Below are 19,687 nucleotides of genomic sequence, written 5' to 3'. Positions count from 1 at the left end.
GCAGCTGCTCGAGCACATTCCAGCCTAGTTGCTCACATTTGCGTCCTTCAGGCCTAACGCAGCCAGAGCCCAGTTTGGGTGTCCACCAACCAGACTGTACACATCTAACGCTAGGATGCAGCTACCATCCGGCAATTACATCAGCTGCACACTTCTGGTGCACTGGTGCACCCATGCACCCTATGACACTATCTCCCTCTCTCTACTGACCAGAACTACGGTTCCCGAGGGCGTTCAACCTACTAGCGCTTTGAGGTCATACCAATGATCTATAGAGCGCTATATAAATGCCAATTAACATAACAGAGTATGTTCAGCTGAATTGCATGCAGTGCCCTCTGGGACCACCACATACTATTAGGACTAAACGTGTAAGCAAAAACCAACCTTTGGTAGAAGTCTGTAATACACAGTTTCGGGGTAGCGAGCTGAGCAGCCAGGCTTCTCATTAGGGAATGTGAGCAGTACAAGAGGTTACACAGAGGTCTTAAAATCACAGAGGTTCAAGTAGACACTTATACTCAAGGTTTTTTGGTAAAACACCTATTAATTTACTACACAATAATTTAGAAAATATTTGCTAGAAGGAGGCAACCTAATATTATACACAAATGCACTTCAATAGCAAACCAATACGTTTTTGAACAAATTAGGCTCCCCTGAAATAGGAGCAAAAGGGCATTTCAGTTACTTTCAATCCGAGCAAAAAGGCACACGTTGGCCATTAAGCCTTGTTAGGCAAGACTGTATTTAGTATCCTTTGGAAGACTACGGCAACCGTGACCACCTGACAATAGGAACCCAACCTTTGGTAGAAGTCTGTACTACACAGGTTGGTAGTGTAGGTTTTTTACAGAGATTCACAGTGACAAGTATTCAAGCAAACTCTTACACTATAGGTTTCATGATTAAACAATGATTAATTTAAGTCAGTTGAACAAGCCTTCAGAAGGGAGCAATATATAAGCAACGTACAAATACACTTCAAAATACACAATTCGTTTCTCTAAATCAGCAAGTACCCATTTGGGATGGCACACCCTGAGATCACTTGCACAACTAGGACACTTTAGACATTAATTTCCAATGCTTGTTAATCTGCTTAGAATCACATGCTGTGCATATAGTCCGATATCTAGTGGTAACCGCCGAGTATTGCATCTCGTCTTTCGTGGATCGAAAGGGGACGTTGACTGGGGTGTGCCTGTAACACTATCCCTAACATGACGTGTAGTGTACCCAAAATCCCTCATGTTATCTAGGTTGTCCCTCTTCTACAGGTAAACAAGGGTATTTTTACAGTGCATTTCCTTGTACCCAAAACGGATCTCACTATGCGCCCTGTGCTAAACTGGAGCCCAGCGAACACATTTGTCAAACCTCAAAAGTTTGTGATGGTGACATTGCAAGAGGTAATTCCTCTTCTAACGCATGGGGATTACATGGCAACATTGGACATGAAAGATGCATGCTTTCATATTTCAATCTTGCCGGCACACAGGAAATACCAAAGGTTCATGATAGATGATTACTACCAATTCAAGGTCCTTACCTTCGGCGTTGCCTCAGCCCCAAGGGTGTTTACAAAAGTACTGGCAGTGGCAGCAGCACACTTGTGAAGACAGTCCATTCCAGTTTACCCTTACCTCGACGACTGGCTCAGAACAGGGGATTCCTACGGAACATGCATGTCCAATACCCAAAAGACGATAGACCTCTTATTCAGTCTAGGATTCTCCATAAATGAGAAGTCCAGCCTAGACCCCAGTCAAGTCAAGCAGTTCCTGGGGGCCTTGATTCAAAGGACGGCCTTGTCTTCCCCTTCTACTAGAGGGTACAAAACATGCTGTTTCAGTGCCCTCAATATGTAGCCAGTCGAGAGGTGACGGTGTGCAAGGCCATGCGACTGTTAGGAATATTGGCTTTCTGCATTTACTTGGTTCCTCATGCACGTTTGCACATATGTGCTAGGCAAGAGTGGCTAAACAGCGGTTCCATGTCTTAAAATTGCTGCAAAAATGGCAGTGAATACAAACTATTAGCAAAAATGCTATGGTTTTGCCGCCACAATCATGTACAGGTTGCGGGGGACACCCCTGCCACCCCCAGACCCATTATACCATTTAAGAGGCGTGGGGGACACCCCCGCAACCGCTGCTCCTCTTAAATGGTATAATGGGGTACACCTTTACCGGGTCAAACCACATTATTTTTGCCACAATTCTTTTTTTTACCAGAAACATTTTTGCTGCGATTTTATTACCCGATACCTCAACAGCCAGTGGTGTCAGGCCAGCGGACGGTGGGACCATCTATTGGTTGTCTCTGCGCCCCTCGTTCTCTCTCTGCAGTGGTGGTCGAGGGAAAACCTCTTGAAAAAAAGAACACTTTAGCACCCCCTTAGTAGAAGCCACTCGTACAACGGATGCATCTCATCTTCAGCAGACGGCGCACAGCGTTTGTTCCCCAGCGGTAGCATCCAACCACGTAAACCTGTTGGAGCGGTTAGAGGTATTAAAAAAACTGAAGGCCTTTCAGACACAGTTGTGGGGAAAACAGTCCTTATCCTCGGACAGCACCACAGCCATGTACTACCTGAACAAGCAAGGGGACACTCGCTCTACAGGGCTTTCCCAACTGTCCCAGAACATTTGGAAGTGGGATCTCAAACACAAGATGTTCCTGTTGTCTCAACTCGTTCCAGGGGAACTCTATCTTCTGGCGGACGTACTCCGCAGAGACTTCCCACTGCTCTTACAATACGAATGGCGACTACACAAAGACAGTCTCCATTTTCGCCGAATGGGGCTTCCCAAAGATGGACTTGTTCGCGACTCTGGAGAACACACAATGCCGAGATTAAGTCTCCAGGTACCCTCAGAACCGATCCAAGGAGCGATCTCTGTATAACATGGTCAGAGAAATTTGTTTATGCTCGCCCCACCCCCCCACGACTCCCCTACTCAACAAGTTTGTGCACAAGATGAACCAGTCACCATGATATTGGTGGCCCCGATGTTGACTCTCCAACCCTGGTTCTCCCATCTGATGTGGAGATGTCTCTCGCCTTCTCCCCCCCCTTTCCTGCGATAGCATGCTATATGGGCAAGGCAAACACTTCAGCCATGCCCGCAAACTCTGAACTTAACGGCCTGGCTCCTAAAGTCTTAGAGTTTGGGCACCTACAACTTCCTCAGAGATGCACGGACATACTTGGGGAAGCAAGAAAACCTAACACCTGACATTGCTACTCCAGCAAATGGAAGCGATTCGTCATCTGGTGCAATTCTAAGAGCAGCAATACCATTGACTGCTCACCTACCCATATTGTGTTGTACCTGACTCACTTACTAGGCTCAGGCCTGAACTCCCTGAAGGTTCACTTAGCTGCGCTCTCAGCCTACACTATATGTCCCAACAAAATGTGTCGCTTTGTAAGATAAGTTATTAAGGCATTCATGGAAGGGGTTAAGAGGATTCATCCCCCCATTTCTAACCCGGTGCCTGGATGGGACCTAAATGTGGTATTAACTAGACTTATGGTGTCTCCTTTTGAGCCTATGAATAAAGCAAGTCTCGTAGTTCTTACATACAAGACCACCTTCCTAGTGACAGTCACTTCAATAAGAGTCAGTGAACTACAGGCCCTTTCATTTCTAGACCCTTTTGTTACAGTTCAGAGGTGGTCCTGCGCACTTATCCTCGATTTGCGCCCACATTTATTTCCAAGTTCCATGTGAACCAGTCTATAGAACTGCTGACTTTCTTCCAGAACCCCATTAACTTTGCGGAAAGAAGCCTACACACAATAGATGTGCGCAAGCCAGTCATGTATTACTTGGAAAGAATTAAATCACTAAGAAAGATGTTAGGGAGAAGTTTCAGTTTAGTGCTAAATTCCTCGCACCTTCAAGATCCCCAGCTCTTTTGCTGAACTTTGGGACTTTGTACTTTTAATTCTGTGTTTTCGGTGTTTCTTTTGGTTGTGGAGTCTGACAAACTCCATAGGCATTGTTTATACATTGTTTCACACAGCACCTTCAGTGCAGTGACACAGGGGAGTCTTTTAGATCTCCCAAGGTTTAAAAACTTTCTCTTGGATTAACTACTGTTTCCAATAGCAGTGAAGTGAAATTGACTTTGCCTACACGTGTAACTTTCTAGACCCAGCACACACCATCTTACAATAGGGTGCTGGATGGGTTACTTAGTATCCCCTTTGTCTAGCTTCTCATGTAACAATTTAGTTACCTTTTCCTCGATGAATGGCTGGTGGCATTGGTTTACTTTTAACTACCGTTGTGTGCATTTACTGCTGACGCAAAGCCTGTTTGGCCTGTTCAGCCGGGGCGGTCAGCGGGGTATGCTGCCCAATTTTGTCATTTATTTTTCCTCCTTTTGGTGTAAGCACTCTCTGCTAGATATATTGTAAATTCCTGGTTTTTGTCCCTTGCTTTTATTCAAACCAGAAGGTTATACTATCCAATATATTAATAGGATAAATAAAGTTGGTGGAGGTATAGCCATTGTCTATCGCTCAAATTTGAAATTTGACTATTTAAAAACCCTACATTGGGATAATGTCTCAGATTGGTTCTATGCCTTTTTCCCTATCCCCCACAGTTTTCAGTTCTTATTATTTTGGTAAATAGGCCCCCTGGGTCAGCAGTGTTATTCCTGGAGTGCCTGGACAACTTCCTTATTTCAACAGGCAGTAAATACAAGGAACTGTTGAGCATTAGTTATTTTAATATCTGGCTAGAGGATGTTACAAAATCATATTCAAAGCAACTACATGAAATTCTAGCCCAATACGAGGTTGTAACATTAACTTACACTTCATCGCCTATAATGGGGCCATTGTCTCGATCTAGTACTGGCAAGAGGAAAGGGATCAGCCTGGGTGATAACTTCCCTATTCACTGGAGCGACCATTACCTTAATGTGTTCTATATTAAAATGGAATACCACGAGGACTCCACCCAAGCCCTGGCTGCTGCCAGATGTATGCAAAAGAAAAAAGACTTGGATATTATACCCGGGATAGAGCTGAGCACAGCACTGGGCAAGTGTACTTTGCTAAATAACTGTGATGCTCTATTTCAAGAAGGAACTCAAATCAAGAGCAATATTTGTACCAAATCTGCTCCTTTAAAAAATATTGCTGTTAAAAAGCCCTCCAAAACCATGGTTTACCAGAGATGATCTTGAACTGAAAAAAGAACACATTCTATGAACATCAATGGTTTCGCATTAAGTTCATTGCACACTCGCTGGCAGCAAGCAAAGCCTTGACTAATTATAAAAAAACGGTGTTCACTGACACATAATTCCTATCAAATAAAATCACGGTAGCATTGAATAGTCATCAATTATTCAAGACAATTGCTGAATTTGTTAACCCCAACAAATATGCACCAGTGAAAGCCTCCTATGTTTCATGCCAATGGCCTAAATAACTTTTTTAGAGATAAAATTGTGAAAATTGAAGACCATATGCGGAATAGAAGTTTAGACCTAGTCTTCCGAGCAGAGGCCTTGAGCCTAGTCAATGAAAAACCCAACGATCCACACATGATGCCAATTGATATAGTCCAGGTTAGTTTAAAGCAAGTTTCAGAGTAAGATATTACTGTCCTTCTGTCTGACCTGAAACCCACTTATCTTTATTTTCCAATCCCTGCCCTGGTCGCTAAGCGCCTTGCATTGGAACTCGGGGCCCTTTATGATTAAGTTTAACTTACCACTTACACAAGGGCTTGTCCCTGATGCTTTGAAAGTCTCGGTTTCACAACTTTTAAGTCAGTTTGGACCCCGAGGGTTATAATGACTATCGCCCAATAGCGGGGCTCCCCTAGCCAGGTAAACTGTTTGTGAAAAGTAGTTACTGAACAACTGCAGGATCGCGTTGAGGAACAGGGCCTCATTCACCGTCTACAATCAGACTTTCATCCCTTACATGGAAGAGAGACTGCATTGATGGCATTTTGGGATGGGATGTTGCAGGCTGGGCATGCAGATTAACTCTCCCTGCTTGTAATGCTTGATCTGTCGGCTGCATTTGATACGGTGGACCATGGCATTTCGTTGGATCGTATGCAAAACCTGGTGAAGGTGGACCCCTGTGCGCTACAATGGTTCACATCGTTTCTTACTGGCCGGTAACAACGTGTCAAGGTTGGTGGATTTCTTTCTGATATTCTTCTCCAGTGCTAAGGGGTACCACAGGGATCAGCACTTTCACCACCCCTTTTTAACATTTATCTCCAGGCCCTTATGAATATCCTCGAGAAATATCTGATTTCACTTGTATGCTGACACCCAGCTCTATATCAGAGTTGACGATGTGGAGGAAGACCTTGCCTTGGTAAGTAAGTGATTACCAGAAATTGGTACCTGGATGGAAAATAGCTGTTTGCAGCTCAACCCCAAAAAAACCGGTGATCCTGTTTGGGCCTAGGCATCTCCTGGTAGGAAATAAATGTCCTCCCCACCCCATTTCTGGGTACCAGCCTCAAGTATTCTAAAATATATAATCTTGGTTGTATTTGGCAGAGTGACCTGGGTTGTAATGCCCAGGTCTCTGCCAAAGTTCAATCCGTTTTCTATAACATCCGCCTCTTACGTCAAGCATTATCCTATGTACCTACTACTGATCGTGCTGTGGTAGTTGGGGCTTTTGGTTAACTCCAATCTAGACTACTGCAATGGACTTCTGACTGGAGATGCAGCCAATCAGATCCACTGCCTTCAAAAGGCTCAAAATGCAGGTGTAAGACTGGTCTTTGGTGCAACCAAAAACACCCACACTTCTGGTCTCCGCCGATCACTGCACTGGTTATTAGTGGATGATCGGATCAAATTTAAAATATGGCGTTTGGTTTAAAAATGCCTGAATGGGCTGGCACCGCCCTACTTCAATACATCAAGAGCTACCAACCAACCAGAGCTCTTAGATTTGACCAATTCTGTCTCGTCATTCCGAGGACAAATTATAGCTCATGAGGTGATGGATGCTTCTCAGTGGCTGGACCACGACTATGGTACAGTCTTCCGTTGAGCCTGAGACAGGCAATTTCCCTGTCGGAATTCAGAGCAGGCTTAAAGACTTATCTATTTAAGTAAGTCTGACTATCCAGCTGTGTTCTAACTTCTATTTTATCTTTTCTCAGTACAATTATGCTTCCTTACCATGAAATATCACCACCTGCGCCAGGATGCGATTTGGTTAGTTGTGTGTGGGTTATAAATACATTAAAAAAAAAACAACCACCCTGCTGGGTGACTGACAGCTTGGCTAGAATGAATAGGAATGAATAGGAGAGAAATGAATAAAAGGCGAGGCTTTTGGTTTGGAAGGCAGTCGACCACTGGACGAAGGCACCGAAGAAGAGCTTGAAGAGGATGCCAGCTGAAACTCCAAATTCAAAAGGAAGACTTCTCCCCTTGAGTTGGTGGGACCAATCTACTCCAAAGTAAGTCCCCTGGACATCCTTCTCGGAGCTTGTTGAATTTCTAGAGTTGCTGCTGGAAACCGTATAGCCAGGGAGAGGAACACCAGCTTGTGTGCGTTGCTTTTAAGCTGGCTTAGAGCTTTTGGAAGATCCTCTGGACTCACAAGAAGCAGGACTGACCAAGCTGGAGCCCCCTCAACAGAGTGCATGACCTCAGAACAAAGGAAAGTCCATCTCGATAGCCAGAAACCGCAGTGTTGCTATTTGCGGTAGACTCGAGCTGAAATTCTGAACAGCCACTGAAAGTGAAGCTTGCCGATTGCACGTTTTGACCGTCCCAGTGCATTGCAGGAGTCCCCCAACATCCTCCCTCTTGTCACCACAACTGAGGCCCAAGAACAGCGAGATCTTCAGAGCTGCACAGGAACAGAAGTCATCAGCTGCATCTTTTTCTTCATTTCTAAGGTACTATGAAAAGTCTGAAATTACCTTTTACTGTAGAGTGCTTGCCACTTCGAATGGGCTTGTGGCCCTACATTTGATTCTTCTTTTCATCAAAGACTCCTAAGAACTTGTGCAAATACCTTTCCATTTACTTACCAGAAGTGCTTCCTCCTATACAAGACTTTTGGCCATTGACTTTGGCTTAGCCTATTGAACTGAATGACTCTTCTAGGAAAATCTAAAAGTACCTGCCTGCTTAAGAATATTTGGTCTCTTGTTCTAATAACTTTTGCGAACTTGTATTATAAATGCCAACATGAAGATATTAATGTCCCCAGCGCCCTAGTTATTGAAGTCACCTGTGTGTGTAGGTTGTCTGTGGGCCATCCCAAAAGGTCTTTGACTGATTTAGAAACTCAGTGTACAGTATTGAAGTGTATGTATGTCACTATTCTATTGCTCCCTTATGAAGAAGGCTGTATAACGGACTGATAAATTAATAATTTATGCAAGAAACCTTGAGTGTAAGTTTATTTGAATACCTGTAACTGTGAATCTTTGTAACTCCACTACAGCTCACATTTACCCCTCTTGAGATGAGCCTGGCTGCTCAACACGCTACCAAATCTGTGTAGTACAATCTTATATCAAAGGTTGGGTTGCCTATACATGTAGTCAGTTGTTTGTAGTGGTCCCAAAGGGTACTGCATACAGACTTTGCCTAACACACTGAAGGTGCTGTGTGTCCCAATATAAAGATGATGCCTATGGAGTTTGTCAGACTCCAAAACCAAAAAGAAACTGTTGAATCACAGAAAAAGTACATGAGAGAGTGGGAAAAAGGTCGCTCGCTCTCTCTCTCGTTAATCTGTATATTTGTATTGTGTGATGATACTACCTGCTAGATTAATAATTTCCAATGTGTTCATAAGGCCTAAAATAAAGGACTAGTTTAGAAACTGTCTAATTTGAATTGTGTGCCATACTTTGTGGACTCATTGAGGGCAAGACTATCCCGAGACTAATCCTTGACTGCTTTCCGCTGTACATTGGTTGGGTTTTGGTTAACCTGTGAGAGCCCTGTTCATAACTAGGGTGGCCTCCTAAAATCTGTCCACCAGGCCAGATTCTTGAACCATTTTAACAATGTCCACTGAGTATGTTGACCTCTCAGTAACTTCTCATACTGCTTGTTCTGAAAATCAGTTTTAACTGTCTAGGATCAACCTGTGTTCTATCTATTCAGGCATAATCCTAATGAAAGTGTTCTCTCAGCCATTCCGATGCCTCACTTCAATGTGCTGCCGGGGTTCAAGAATTTCAACTATGTTCCTGTTTTGCAATCTGTGAATATTTGCTCCTAATTAGTGACAATGCTTTCATAATAAATGGCAGAGGTATGTTTTACAAATCCTATATAATCAAATATTTGTCTCCTAGCCATGAGGAGGATGGGAATTTCACCAAAATGGAGAATGCACACTCAAAAGGTCTGGACATAAGCGAAGGCAAGAAGGAAGCAGATGAGCGCCCTGCCCCGAGGAAATGGGGTGATATTCCATCTTCTCAAGCAGCTTCCCAACCCCCGGTTGTGAAAGGGCCCCTTGCTAGAAGCCTCCCACAACAGAATCAGGTTTGTCATGCTTTTCAGAAATAAGATGTGCAATGAACTTCCTGAAAACCATTTGGATTGTCCAGTAGGAATATTCATGTTGACTCTCTTAAGACCCCATTGTCTATTCTGTAAACACTTACACATTGTACTGTTTTGTGATCTGTGACTGGCTTGTAAATAAATGGCATTTGCAAAAAAAAATAAAAAATAAATTACAAAAAAATAACATAATGGTATTTGTGCAGTTTATGTTGAGCCAAATGCTACGTTTTAGGCCGCTTTTTATAACTCAATGATGGCTTGTCTTAGTAAAGATAACAAAGGTAATCAACATTGAAATAAATGTATAATCCAAGGTTGTTAAAGAGTACTTGTAAAGAGTGCATTGGAGGTAAGATTGAGCTGATCTTGAGTGTTTTTGTACTTCAGGGCAGTGTCTGCTTTCAAAAGACATAGAACCCCCTTTCCTATAACCTTCTCAAGTGACGCAATACATTCTACACAGTACGACCTAGAACGTTTATTTAGATTACAAGAAATACACATCACATCTCCCTCCTTATAATTAAACTCTCTTGATAAAGTATAAACCTAACAACTGCTTAAATGTATGGCGTTCTCAGCTTCCTTAGATACACTGCAAAGGTGCTACTGACATCTTGGTTGATGCAGAATCTTAATGCAGCGCATGGTTCTGAATGCACCTTTTAAAAGATTTGACAAACCATTGCTGTTACTCAAACCATTTCACAGCGTTTCATGAACACTTCCTCCACTGTTTTATCTTTCATGTCTACTTGTTCCTTCAGTAAGCATCATTCCTCAGCATGGGGTCTGGCATGGATTCACAAGCTCATGAATATTCCCTGTCAGGCTGGGAATCCTCGGTAAAGAAAAAAATCAGTTTAATTTCTGAACTGTCTTTTTCCTAACAACCTATCACTGAGCTCTTGGTCATACTGCCCCATCCATTGTCTGCCCTCTACCTAAGCCCTCCTCTGGCAGCCATCTTCAGATTTCTACTGCACGTACAAGTGTTGGGAGTCCTTGTGCTTGGCTCTCTAGCTGTTACTGCGTTTTTCATTTTTCAAAGAGTTTACTCTATTTTTCCGGTCAATCGAGCCTTGTGCTCTGTCTTCCTTCCGATTAACGAGGATCCGTTTTTGGATTCTTCAGCACCCCTCAAGGGTGAATTTTCATCTAATTTCTTCATGGGGAATTCCAGAAGTTTCTTCAAGGCCTACGCCGCGTGGACAAGTTGGTGAAAAAGGATTAGGCTCCCCTTTTCGAGATTTATTTGGACTGCGGCTTGCGGAATGTCTTCTCGGATGACCGGCATTCCAAGTGCCTCTACTGCCTGTACCCGAACCCAATGCACGTGGAGGACGACTGTGCGTTTTGTCAGGAGATGGTGCCCCACACGTGGAAGGATCGGCATCAGCGGCTCAAGGAGTGGCTACAGGCCATGGCCCCTGCTCTGTGTGGGTCCCAGCAGCATGCTTTCCCTGCTACCAAGAATACTGAGCGGTCTTCTAAGAACTTTGAGGGCGCTCCTCCCACAGGGACCCAACAAAAGGCCAAGAATCACAAGTACATTGTCACCGGGAGCTCTGTTGCGACGGGCTCTGTTAAGGTGAGTTCTCAGAAATGGGCCAATTCCCTCTACCTTAGAGACCCCCAGCAACTTTGCTCGATTTTGAGGACTTGATTTTTTTAACCTGGAGATAGTGAGAGCCTTTTTCCTACTTGTGTATTTTAACGTGATTTTTTTTGTTTGTACTTTTTTTTCTTTTGGTTGTGGAGTCTGACAAACTCCATATGCATAATATTTTACAGTGTGTCGCACAGCGCCTTTAGTGCAGTGACACAGGGAAGTCTTAGATTGTCCAAGGTTTGAATACCTTCTCTGGGATAAATGACTTTTTCCCAGAGCAGTAAAGTGAAATTGACTTTACTTACATTTGTAGCTTTCTAGACCCAACACACACTCTTACAAATAGGGTGCTGGATGGGTCCCTTTCTCTAGCTTCTCGGTTAACATTTTTGTTACCCTTTCCTCACTGAAAGGCTGGTGGCAGTGGTTTCGTTTTTACTACCGTTGTGTGCATTTATCGCGGGCTGCGTTCGCAGCTGCAGTAAAACGTCGAAATGGCCCCTGTGTTTTCACCATTTCTTTGTGGACAGGTCCTTCTTGAGATTTACTCTGAGCACCAAACCAGGTTTGGTCCCTTTGTTTGTTTTTGCCTTTGGTGGGATTTACGAGTGAAGCCTGCCTCCTGGCTCCAGGGTGTCTGGGGTAGGCAGGAAGTGAGGGAGGTGCCCGAAACTCCCTGTGCTTATTCTCCTAGGAGACCCAAAAGCACTCTGCGATGATTGGCTGGCTGACTGTCCGGCAAGGACAGCCATCCTGCTGCTTGAGTGACAGCTAGGCTGGACTCAAAGGGAGAGAACTGTATAACGGGCAAGTCTTTTGGCTTGGAAGGTGGGACCCCAGAAGCAAGGAAAGTCCATCTCGACAGCCAGGAACCGCAGTGTTGCTATTTGCAGTAGACGCAAGTAGCTGAAACACTGAACAGCCACGGAAAGTGGCCCCGACGTCCTCCCTCTTGTCCCCACGACTGAGGCCCAGGAACAGTGAGGTCTGCAGAGCTCCACAGGAGCAAGAGTCCTCTGCTGCATCTTTTCTTCATTTTAAAGGGACTGTACAAAGTCTTAAGATAACTCATCTCTTGCTGTAGTTGCTTGCATCGTCTACTACTCACAAGTCTAACATCTTGTGGCCCTACATTGATTTGTGTTTCTTCAAAGACTTCTGAAACATTGTGCAAAGACTTTTGTACCCATCTTCAAAGAAGTGCTTCAGCTCATATAGACTCTTGCCTATTGACTTTGGCTTAGCCTGTTTTACCTTAATGACTCTTATTGGGGGATCTGAAAGTATTTGCCTGCTTAAGAAACATTTGTGGTATCTTATTTGCTCTAATAACTGTTCCCTTTGACTTGCTCTTAACTAATTCTGAATGCCAACAGTAATACATTAATGTCAACAACACCTTAGCAATTGAAGTCACCCGCCGGTATAGGTGTCTGCTGTATGCCATCTCAAATGGGTATTTGCTGATTCTGAACTAAGATGTTTTATTTGTGTGGTGTTTTACAGTGCTCCCTTCTGAAGAAGGCTTATATTAAATGACTGGTCAATAAATTAATAATTGTTTTATCAAGTAACCATGTGTGTAAGTGTCTGCTTGAATATTTGTCAATGTGAACCTCTGTGCAACTCCCCTACAGCTCACATTGACCTGTCTTGAGGTAAGCCTGGCTACTTGTCCACACTACCAGCCTGTGTAGTACATCCTCGTCACCTGATCTCCAGGGCTTTGGAGCTTTTCCAGCTTGTTCCTGAGGAGAAGAAAGGTTTCATATACCAGCGTCCTGAGTCCAAGAGGAACACCGTCGTGTCGGTCCCACACATGGATGACATCTGGGACGAGAGGTTGGCCCTCCTGAAGAACCCTTCCACTGCCCCAGCGAAGACGGACCCTTATGAGGAAAAAGTACGTACGTACGTACGTGCCGGACGTACGTACGTGCCGGACGTACGTACGTGCCGGACGTACGTACGTGCCGGACGTACGTACGTACGTACGTACGTACGTGCCGGACGTACGTGCCGGACGTACGTACGTACGTGCCGGACGGACGTACGTACGTACGTACGTACGTGCCGGACGTACGTACGTGCCGGACGTACGTACGTACGTACGTACGTACGTACGTACGTACGTACGTACGTACGTACGTACGTGCCGGACGGACGTACGTACGTACGTACGTACGTGCCGGACGTACGTGCCGGACGGACGTACGTACGTGCCGGACTCTGCACCCAAATGCTTGCGGACCCAACCGTCACAAGACTTCGTGGTTTCGGCAGCAGCCAAGAAGAGGTCTTCGGGTTCTTCCTCTTTGACTGCTTCCACTCTCCCGGACAGTGAGGGGGAAGAGTTTGGATGCCATGGGGCGATGAGTTATCACAACAGCGGCAACAACCATCAAGGCTGCCAACGCGCTCGCCATTGTAGCGCGTTACGACCGTGAGCTGTGGTTCAAGATCGCTCCCCTCCTGGACTTCCTTCCCGACGACGAGGTCTGAAGCATTGGAGATCCTGCAGCAAGGCGCGGTGCGTTGGATCACGCCATCACGGTGGCCATGGACAGGGTTCCGCCAAATGGGCAACAGCATTTGCCTTCGTCGGCGGGGCTGGCTGAGGGCCACCAATTTTCGTCCGGACGTTCAGTCGAGGGTGTTGGACATGACCTTCGACAATTTGTTCAGGAAGGCCTTGGATGAGCCTCTTCAGGCCATCAAGGTGGACACAGATGGCTCGTGCCCTGGACATGCTTCAACAGCGGAGGCCGTCCTTTCAGACCTCAGGTGGCAAATCCCAACAATCCTCCAAAAGTTTCAGTGGAGGTGGCTCATCTTACCGTCATCCCTCCCGCTCGTCGACCCAGGAGAACAGGGGCCGTTCCAAGGCCTTCGGTGGAGGACGTCATCGCCAGGGTACCCAAGGCAGCTTCGACGTCCAAACAGGATTAAACCGGCCGTGTCGTCGGTCCCCCACCCGGGCACACTTCGTCAGCATGTGGAAGACCATCTACGCCGACCGTTGGGTGCTGGACGCTCTCGCTCAAGGACACACCCTTGAATTTCAATTCAAGTGTTCCGAATACCACCAGAGGCCCTGCAGGAAAACCACATCCTTCAGCTGCTGCTGGTGGTGCGGTCCATGCTAAGAAAGGGGCGCGATAGAGCTTTCCCCAAAGAGGCTTTGGAGTGCACTCTCGTTAGTTCTTCGTCAAAAAGACGACCGGCCGCTGGAGGCACATCCTAGACCTCTGTCTGAACAAGTACATAAAGTTCCGGATTGTGACTCTTCAAAACGTTCTAGGACAACTAGAAGAGGGGGATTTCCCATCGTTGCTGGACTTGGAGGATGCCTACTTTCACATCCCCATCCACAAGGGACACCGCATGTTTCTTCCCTTCGGATTGAAGTCGGCACCAAGGGTTTTCACGAAGTGGCTGGTCTTAGGCAAAGTTTGTATGCAGCACCCTCTGGGAACACTACAAACAACTAGGACTACAGGTATAGGCAACCCATCCTTTGGTATAAGCTTGTACTACAGTTTTGATAGCGTGTTGAGCAGCCAGGCCTATCTGAAGAGGGGAAATGTGAGCTGTAGTGGAGTTACACAGATTCACGGTGACGGGTATTCAAATAAACTTAAACTCAAGGTTTCTTGCATAAACAATTGATTATTTAGCAGTCAGTTGTTATAAAGCCTTCTTCAGAAGGGAGCAATAGAATAGTAACACAAATATACTTCAATACTGTACACTGAGTTTCTGAATCAGACAAGGCCCTTTTCGGATGGCCCGCAGATGCAACCATGACCCACAGGTGACTTCAGTAACAAGGTTGCTAGGGACATTAATACCTTACTGTTAGGCATACAGAATACTCTTTAAAAAGTAAGTAAAGGGCAAAAGTCATTAGAAAACAAGAAATACAAATAGTCATAAGCTGGGAAAATACTTTCACATAGCAAGAGAAGAGTCATTCAATTCAATAGGATGAGCCAATGCCTTTGTATAGGATGCAGCACTTCAGGTGAGTAAAGTCTTTGCACACGTTCTTAGGAGTCTTTGGTAAAAAGGATTCAAATGTAGGGCCACAAGCTGATTAGACTTGTGAGTTGCAGAAGTTACAAGCACTTCCACATTAAGAGGTAAGTTCTCTTAGGCTAGTTTTACATTACCTTAGTAAAGAAGAAAAAGATGCAGCTTAAGACTTTTTCCTGTACAGCCCTGCAGATGTCACTGTTCCTGGGCCTCAGTAGTGGGGACAAGAGGGAGGACGTCTTGGCACTCCTGTACTGCCACCGTCAAAACTTGCAACATGCAAACTTTGCTTTCAGTGGCTGTTTTGCGTTTCAGCTCCTTGCGTTTCAGCAAATAGCAATAAGCGCAGTTCCTTGCTGTCAAGGTGGACTTTATTCACTTCTGGGGTCCCGCACTCTGCTGAGGGGGCTCAGGCTCGGTCAGTGTTGCTTCGTGGGAGTCCAGAGGATCTTCCAAAAGCTTAAGCCAGCGTACAAGCAACACACAAAATCTGGTGTTCCTCTCCCTTGCTCTATGGTTTCCTGCAGCAACTTTGAGGAAATTCAACTAGCTACGAGATGGGTGTCCAGGTGGCTTACTTGGGAGTTGATTGGTGCTACCAACTCAGTCGTCCTTTGCAGGGCTTCTCTGTCGATGTGAACTTGGCGATTCAGACCTGCAGTAGGGCTTCACCGGGCAAACGCACTGTCCAGGAGTTGCAGCAGCTGTCCTCTTCAAGCTCTTCTTCGGTTCCTTCGTCCAGTGTTCAACTCTGCCTTCCAAGCCAAGAGGCTCTCCTTTCATTCAGTTTTCTACCATTCATTCCAGCCTAGCTGCCACTCACCCATCAGGGTGGCTGTCCTTGCCCGACAGTCAGCCAGCCAATCGTGCCAGAGTGCATTTGGGTCTCCCAGGAGACTAAGTACAGGGAGTTTCAGGCGCCTCCCTCACTTCCTGCCCACCCCAGACCTGAAGCCCGCCAAAGGAATAGAAACAAAGGGACCAAACCTAGTTTGGCACACGGAGACAAACTCTAGAAGGACCTTTCCAAAAAGAAATGGCGAAAAAAAGACTGGGATCTGTTTAAACAAAGAGGCTTAGGTGCCATCTTGAAAAACATGGCTCCCGCGATTTATGTTCGCGGTCGGGAAACATCATGGTAGTTCGTTGTAAAACCACTGCCACCAGCCATTTCGATAGGAAATGGTAGCATTTGACTGCTACTGGAGTTTCTAGACATACGGGATACTAGGTAACCCCGCCAGCACTCTATTGGAGGTAGTGTGTGCCAAGTGTAGGAATTTAAAAAGACTAGTTAAGTCAATTAACTTTACATTCTCTGGGAAACAGTAGTTTATCCCAGAGAAGGTATTTAAACCTTGGGACAGCCTAAAAAGCTTCCCTGTGTCACTGCATTGAGGGTGCCGTGTAACGCACATGAAAAGATGCCTATGGAGTTGTCTTAAAACACCATAATCAAAGAACACAAGAGTAAGACGCACATCAAAATACATGAGTGGGGGAAAAAAAGGCTCTCTCCAGGTAAAAAAAACTCAAAATCCAGCAAAGTTGCTGGGGTCTTATAAGGTGAAGGGAATTGGCACATTCATGAGAATTCTCCCTAACAATGAGCATGGGAGTCCATGCCAGACCCTATGCTGGAGAAGGAACAAGTAACTTACCTGTAACTGTTGTTCTCCGCATGGGTCTGGCATGGATTCCCATGTGAACCTTCCCGCCAACCCCTTTCTGCGGCTCTTCTCTTGGTCCTACTGCCACTTTACGTGCTACCAAATCTGAAGATGGCTGCCAGAGGGGTTTAGGTAGAGGGCAGTCATTGGCTGGTGGCAGTATGACCCAGAGCTCAGTGATTGGTTGTTACGAGAAAGACAGTTCAGAAATGAAACTGAAACTTGTTTTTTTTCCTTTACTGAGGATTCCCAGCCTGACGGGGAATTTTCATGAGCATGTGAATCTGACAGACCCATGCTGGAGAACAACATTTACAGTTAAGTAACGTGTTCCTTTAACCAAGACAAGGTATTTAAACCTTTGGGAAATCTGAAAGACTTCGCTGTGCCACTGCACTGAAGGTGCTGTGTGTCACAATGTAAAATGATGCCTATTTAGTTTGTCCGACTCCGAAACCAAAAGGATCAAAATACATGAGAGAGTGGGAAAAAGTTCTCACTCTCTCCGGGATAAAAATGAATAGTCATAAAGTCCAGCAAAAGAGCTGGCGGGTCTCTAAGGTAGAAGGGAATTGGCACATTTCTGAATTCTCCTCAACCCTGTCCCCGGATTCTCTAGCTTCAGCCTTCGCCCCAACTCTGGTAGAGGGACATAGGTGGCGGAGTTAGCAATTTTGCGTATTCCGCCAACATTCTCCACTTGGCTCTAGCGCCCAGTGATATTAACCTCAATTGCTGTCTAATGACTGAATTCGGGATTGTTACAGCCCTAGTGTTTTCTTCAGGAGCCTTCCCTGGGCCGAGTTAAGGAGTTCTCAAAGGTCAATCTGGGAGAGGTTCAGACCATAAAGCAATGTTGCCTCTACATTTGACAGATAATACTGAAGCAGAGTCATGAATGAGAAGTAGCAAAATTGGGAGTAGACACTTCATTTTTGCTAAGAAGGGTGAACATTTCTCCCTTATCAAGAGTTTCCTACTCTCCCTGGAGTTCATGCTGGTGATTTGATATTCCAGATATCTAAGTGATTCCACCCTCGAGGGTTACTGCCCACTCATCACATCATAGACTGGTTGTCTTATCCTAAAGATGGTTGTGGGTTGCATACTCAAAAAAAAGAGGGTCCACTTCCTCTTCATCCCTATGTGTGATCAGTCAAACAGGACAATGTCCTCTGCAAATATTATGCAGTGTAAGGAGACTGATCCTTGTTAGGGAGAATTCTCAAAAAATGTGGTAATTCCCTTCACCTTAGAGACCCCCAGCAAAATTGCTGGATTTTTAGTACTTGCTTTTTTTACCTGGAGAGATTGTGAGCCTTTTTCCCGCTCTCTCATGTATTTTAATGTTTTACCTCTGTTTTTCTTTGGTTCTGGAGTTGTTTAAACTCCATAGGCATCATCTTTTTATTTGTTTCACACAGCACCCTCGGTGCAGTGGCACAGGGAAGCCTTTCAGGCTGTCTCAAGGTTTAAATGCCTTCTCTGGGAAAAACTACTGTTTCCCAGAGTAAGTAAAGTGAAATTGACTTTACTAGTCTTTTAAATTCTATACCCAGCACACCCTTTCTTACAATAGAGTGCTGGAGGGGTTACATAGTATCCCCTGTGTCTAGATACTATGTAGCAGTGAAATGCTACCCTTTCCTCTCAGAATGGCTGGTGGCAGTGGTTTTGCAACGAACTACCATGATTGTTCCCGAGCGCAAACTATTCGTAGCTTCGGTAACGTTAAATCGCTGGAGCTATGTTTTTCAAGATGGCGTCTGAGCCCCCTCTTTAAAAACCAGTCCTGGTCGTCTTTCGCCATTTCCTTGTGGATGGTCCTTCTATAGAGTTTGTCTCTGCACGTCAAACCTAGTTCTGTCCTTTTGTTCGCCTTTGGCGGGCTTCAGGAGTGAAGACCGCTTCTGGCGCCAGTGTCTCGGGTGGGCATGAAGTGAGGTAGGTGCCCGAAACTCCCTTTTCTTAGTCTCCTAGGAGACCCAAATGCACTCTGTGGTGATTGGCTGGCTGACTCTCCGGCAAGGACAGCCGACCTGCTGGGTGAGTGACAGCTAAGCTGGAATGAATGGGAGTGAACTGAATAAAAGACGAATCTCTTGGCTTGGAAGGCAGAGTCGACCACTGGAACGAAAAAACCTAAGACGAGCTTGAACAAGACAAATCCTGGACCGTTGGTTTGCCCGGTCAAGCCCTGCTGCAGGTCCCTTTGGTCCCACCAACTCAAATCAACTCAACAGTAAGCTACCTATCTTGGAGCTGGTTGCATTTTCCTCAGAGTTCTGCAGGAAACCGTATAACCAGGGAGAGGGATACCAGCTTGTGTGCGTTACTTAGAGCCACCGGAATTGAAGTTTGTCAGTTGCGAGCTTTTTGACCAGGCCCAGTGCAGTGCAGGAGTCCCCCGACGTCCTCCCTCTTGTCCATACGACTGAGGCACAGGAACAGCGAGATCTGGTTTGGCGGCACTGTCGGAGCGTACCAAAGTGCCAACGGAACCGTCAATCTTCGACAGGAACCTCTGATCGGCAGCCTTCCCCGCAACTACAGTCACGGCCTACGACTGGGCAATCCAAAGTAAAGGGCGCCAACACTAAGACACACGGACATAGTGCTCCAGGACGGCACGTAGATGCCGCTTAAGGCCTGGGTGCCGGCGAAATCCACTGCTCTGCCCCAGGTTCACCCAGTGGCATATAAATCCACGGCTGAGCCTCCAGTTCAGCTGGTAGAGCACCTGGATTGTCCGACCATTACCGAGAGCATCGCAAAGATTACTTCGGCAGTTAGACTGAAGGAGAGGTCGAAGGAG

The 19,687-nt window shown here is 45.7% G+C and overlaps 1 protein-coding gene across 7 annotated transcripts in view; it reads left to right on the top strand.

Annotated features, from left to right (window-relative positions):
* The window catches only part of PRRC2C (proline rich coiled-coil 2C), a 1,565,218-nt gene that overhangs the window by 271,017 nt on the left and 1,274,514 nt on the right, over positions 1-19,687 (top strand). For all 7 annotated transcript variants that reach the window (XM_069641251.1, XM_069641250.1, XM_069641252.1 and 4 more), the window contains exon 10: positions 9,339-9,531. In XM_069641251.1, coding sequence (XP_069497352.1) covers positions 9,339-9,531 — 193 coding nt within the window. The remainder of the gene's footprint in view (positions 1-9,338; positions 9,532-19,687) is intronic.

This window comes from Ambystoma mexicanum, chromosome 1q (assembly GCF_040938575.1).
Source record: "Ambystoma mexicanum isolate Mex_15411 chromosome 1q, UKY_AmexF1_1, whole genome shotgun sequence".
Lineage (NCBI taxonomy): Eukaryota > Metazoa > Chordata > Amphibia > Caudata > Ambystomatidae > Ambystoma > Ambystoma mexicanum.
The sequence above is the reverse complement of the archived record's forward strand: the minus strand, read 5'-3'. Positions and strand labels throughout refer to the sequence as shown.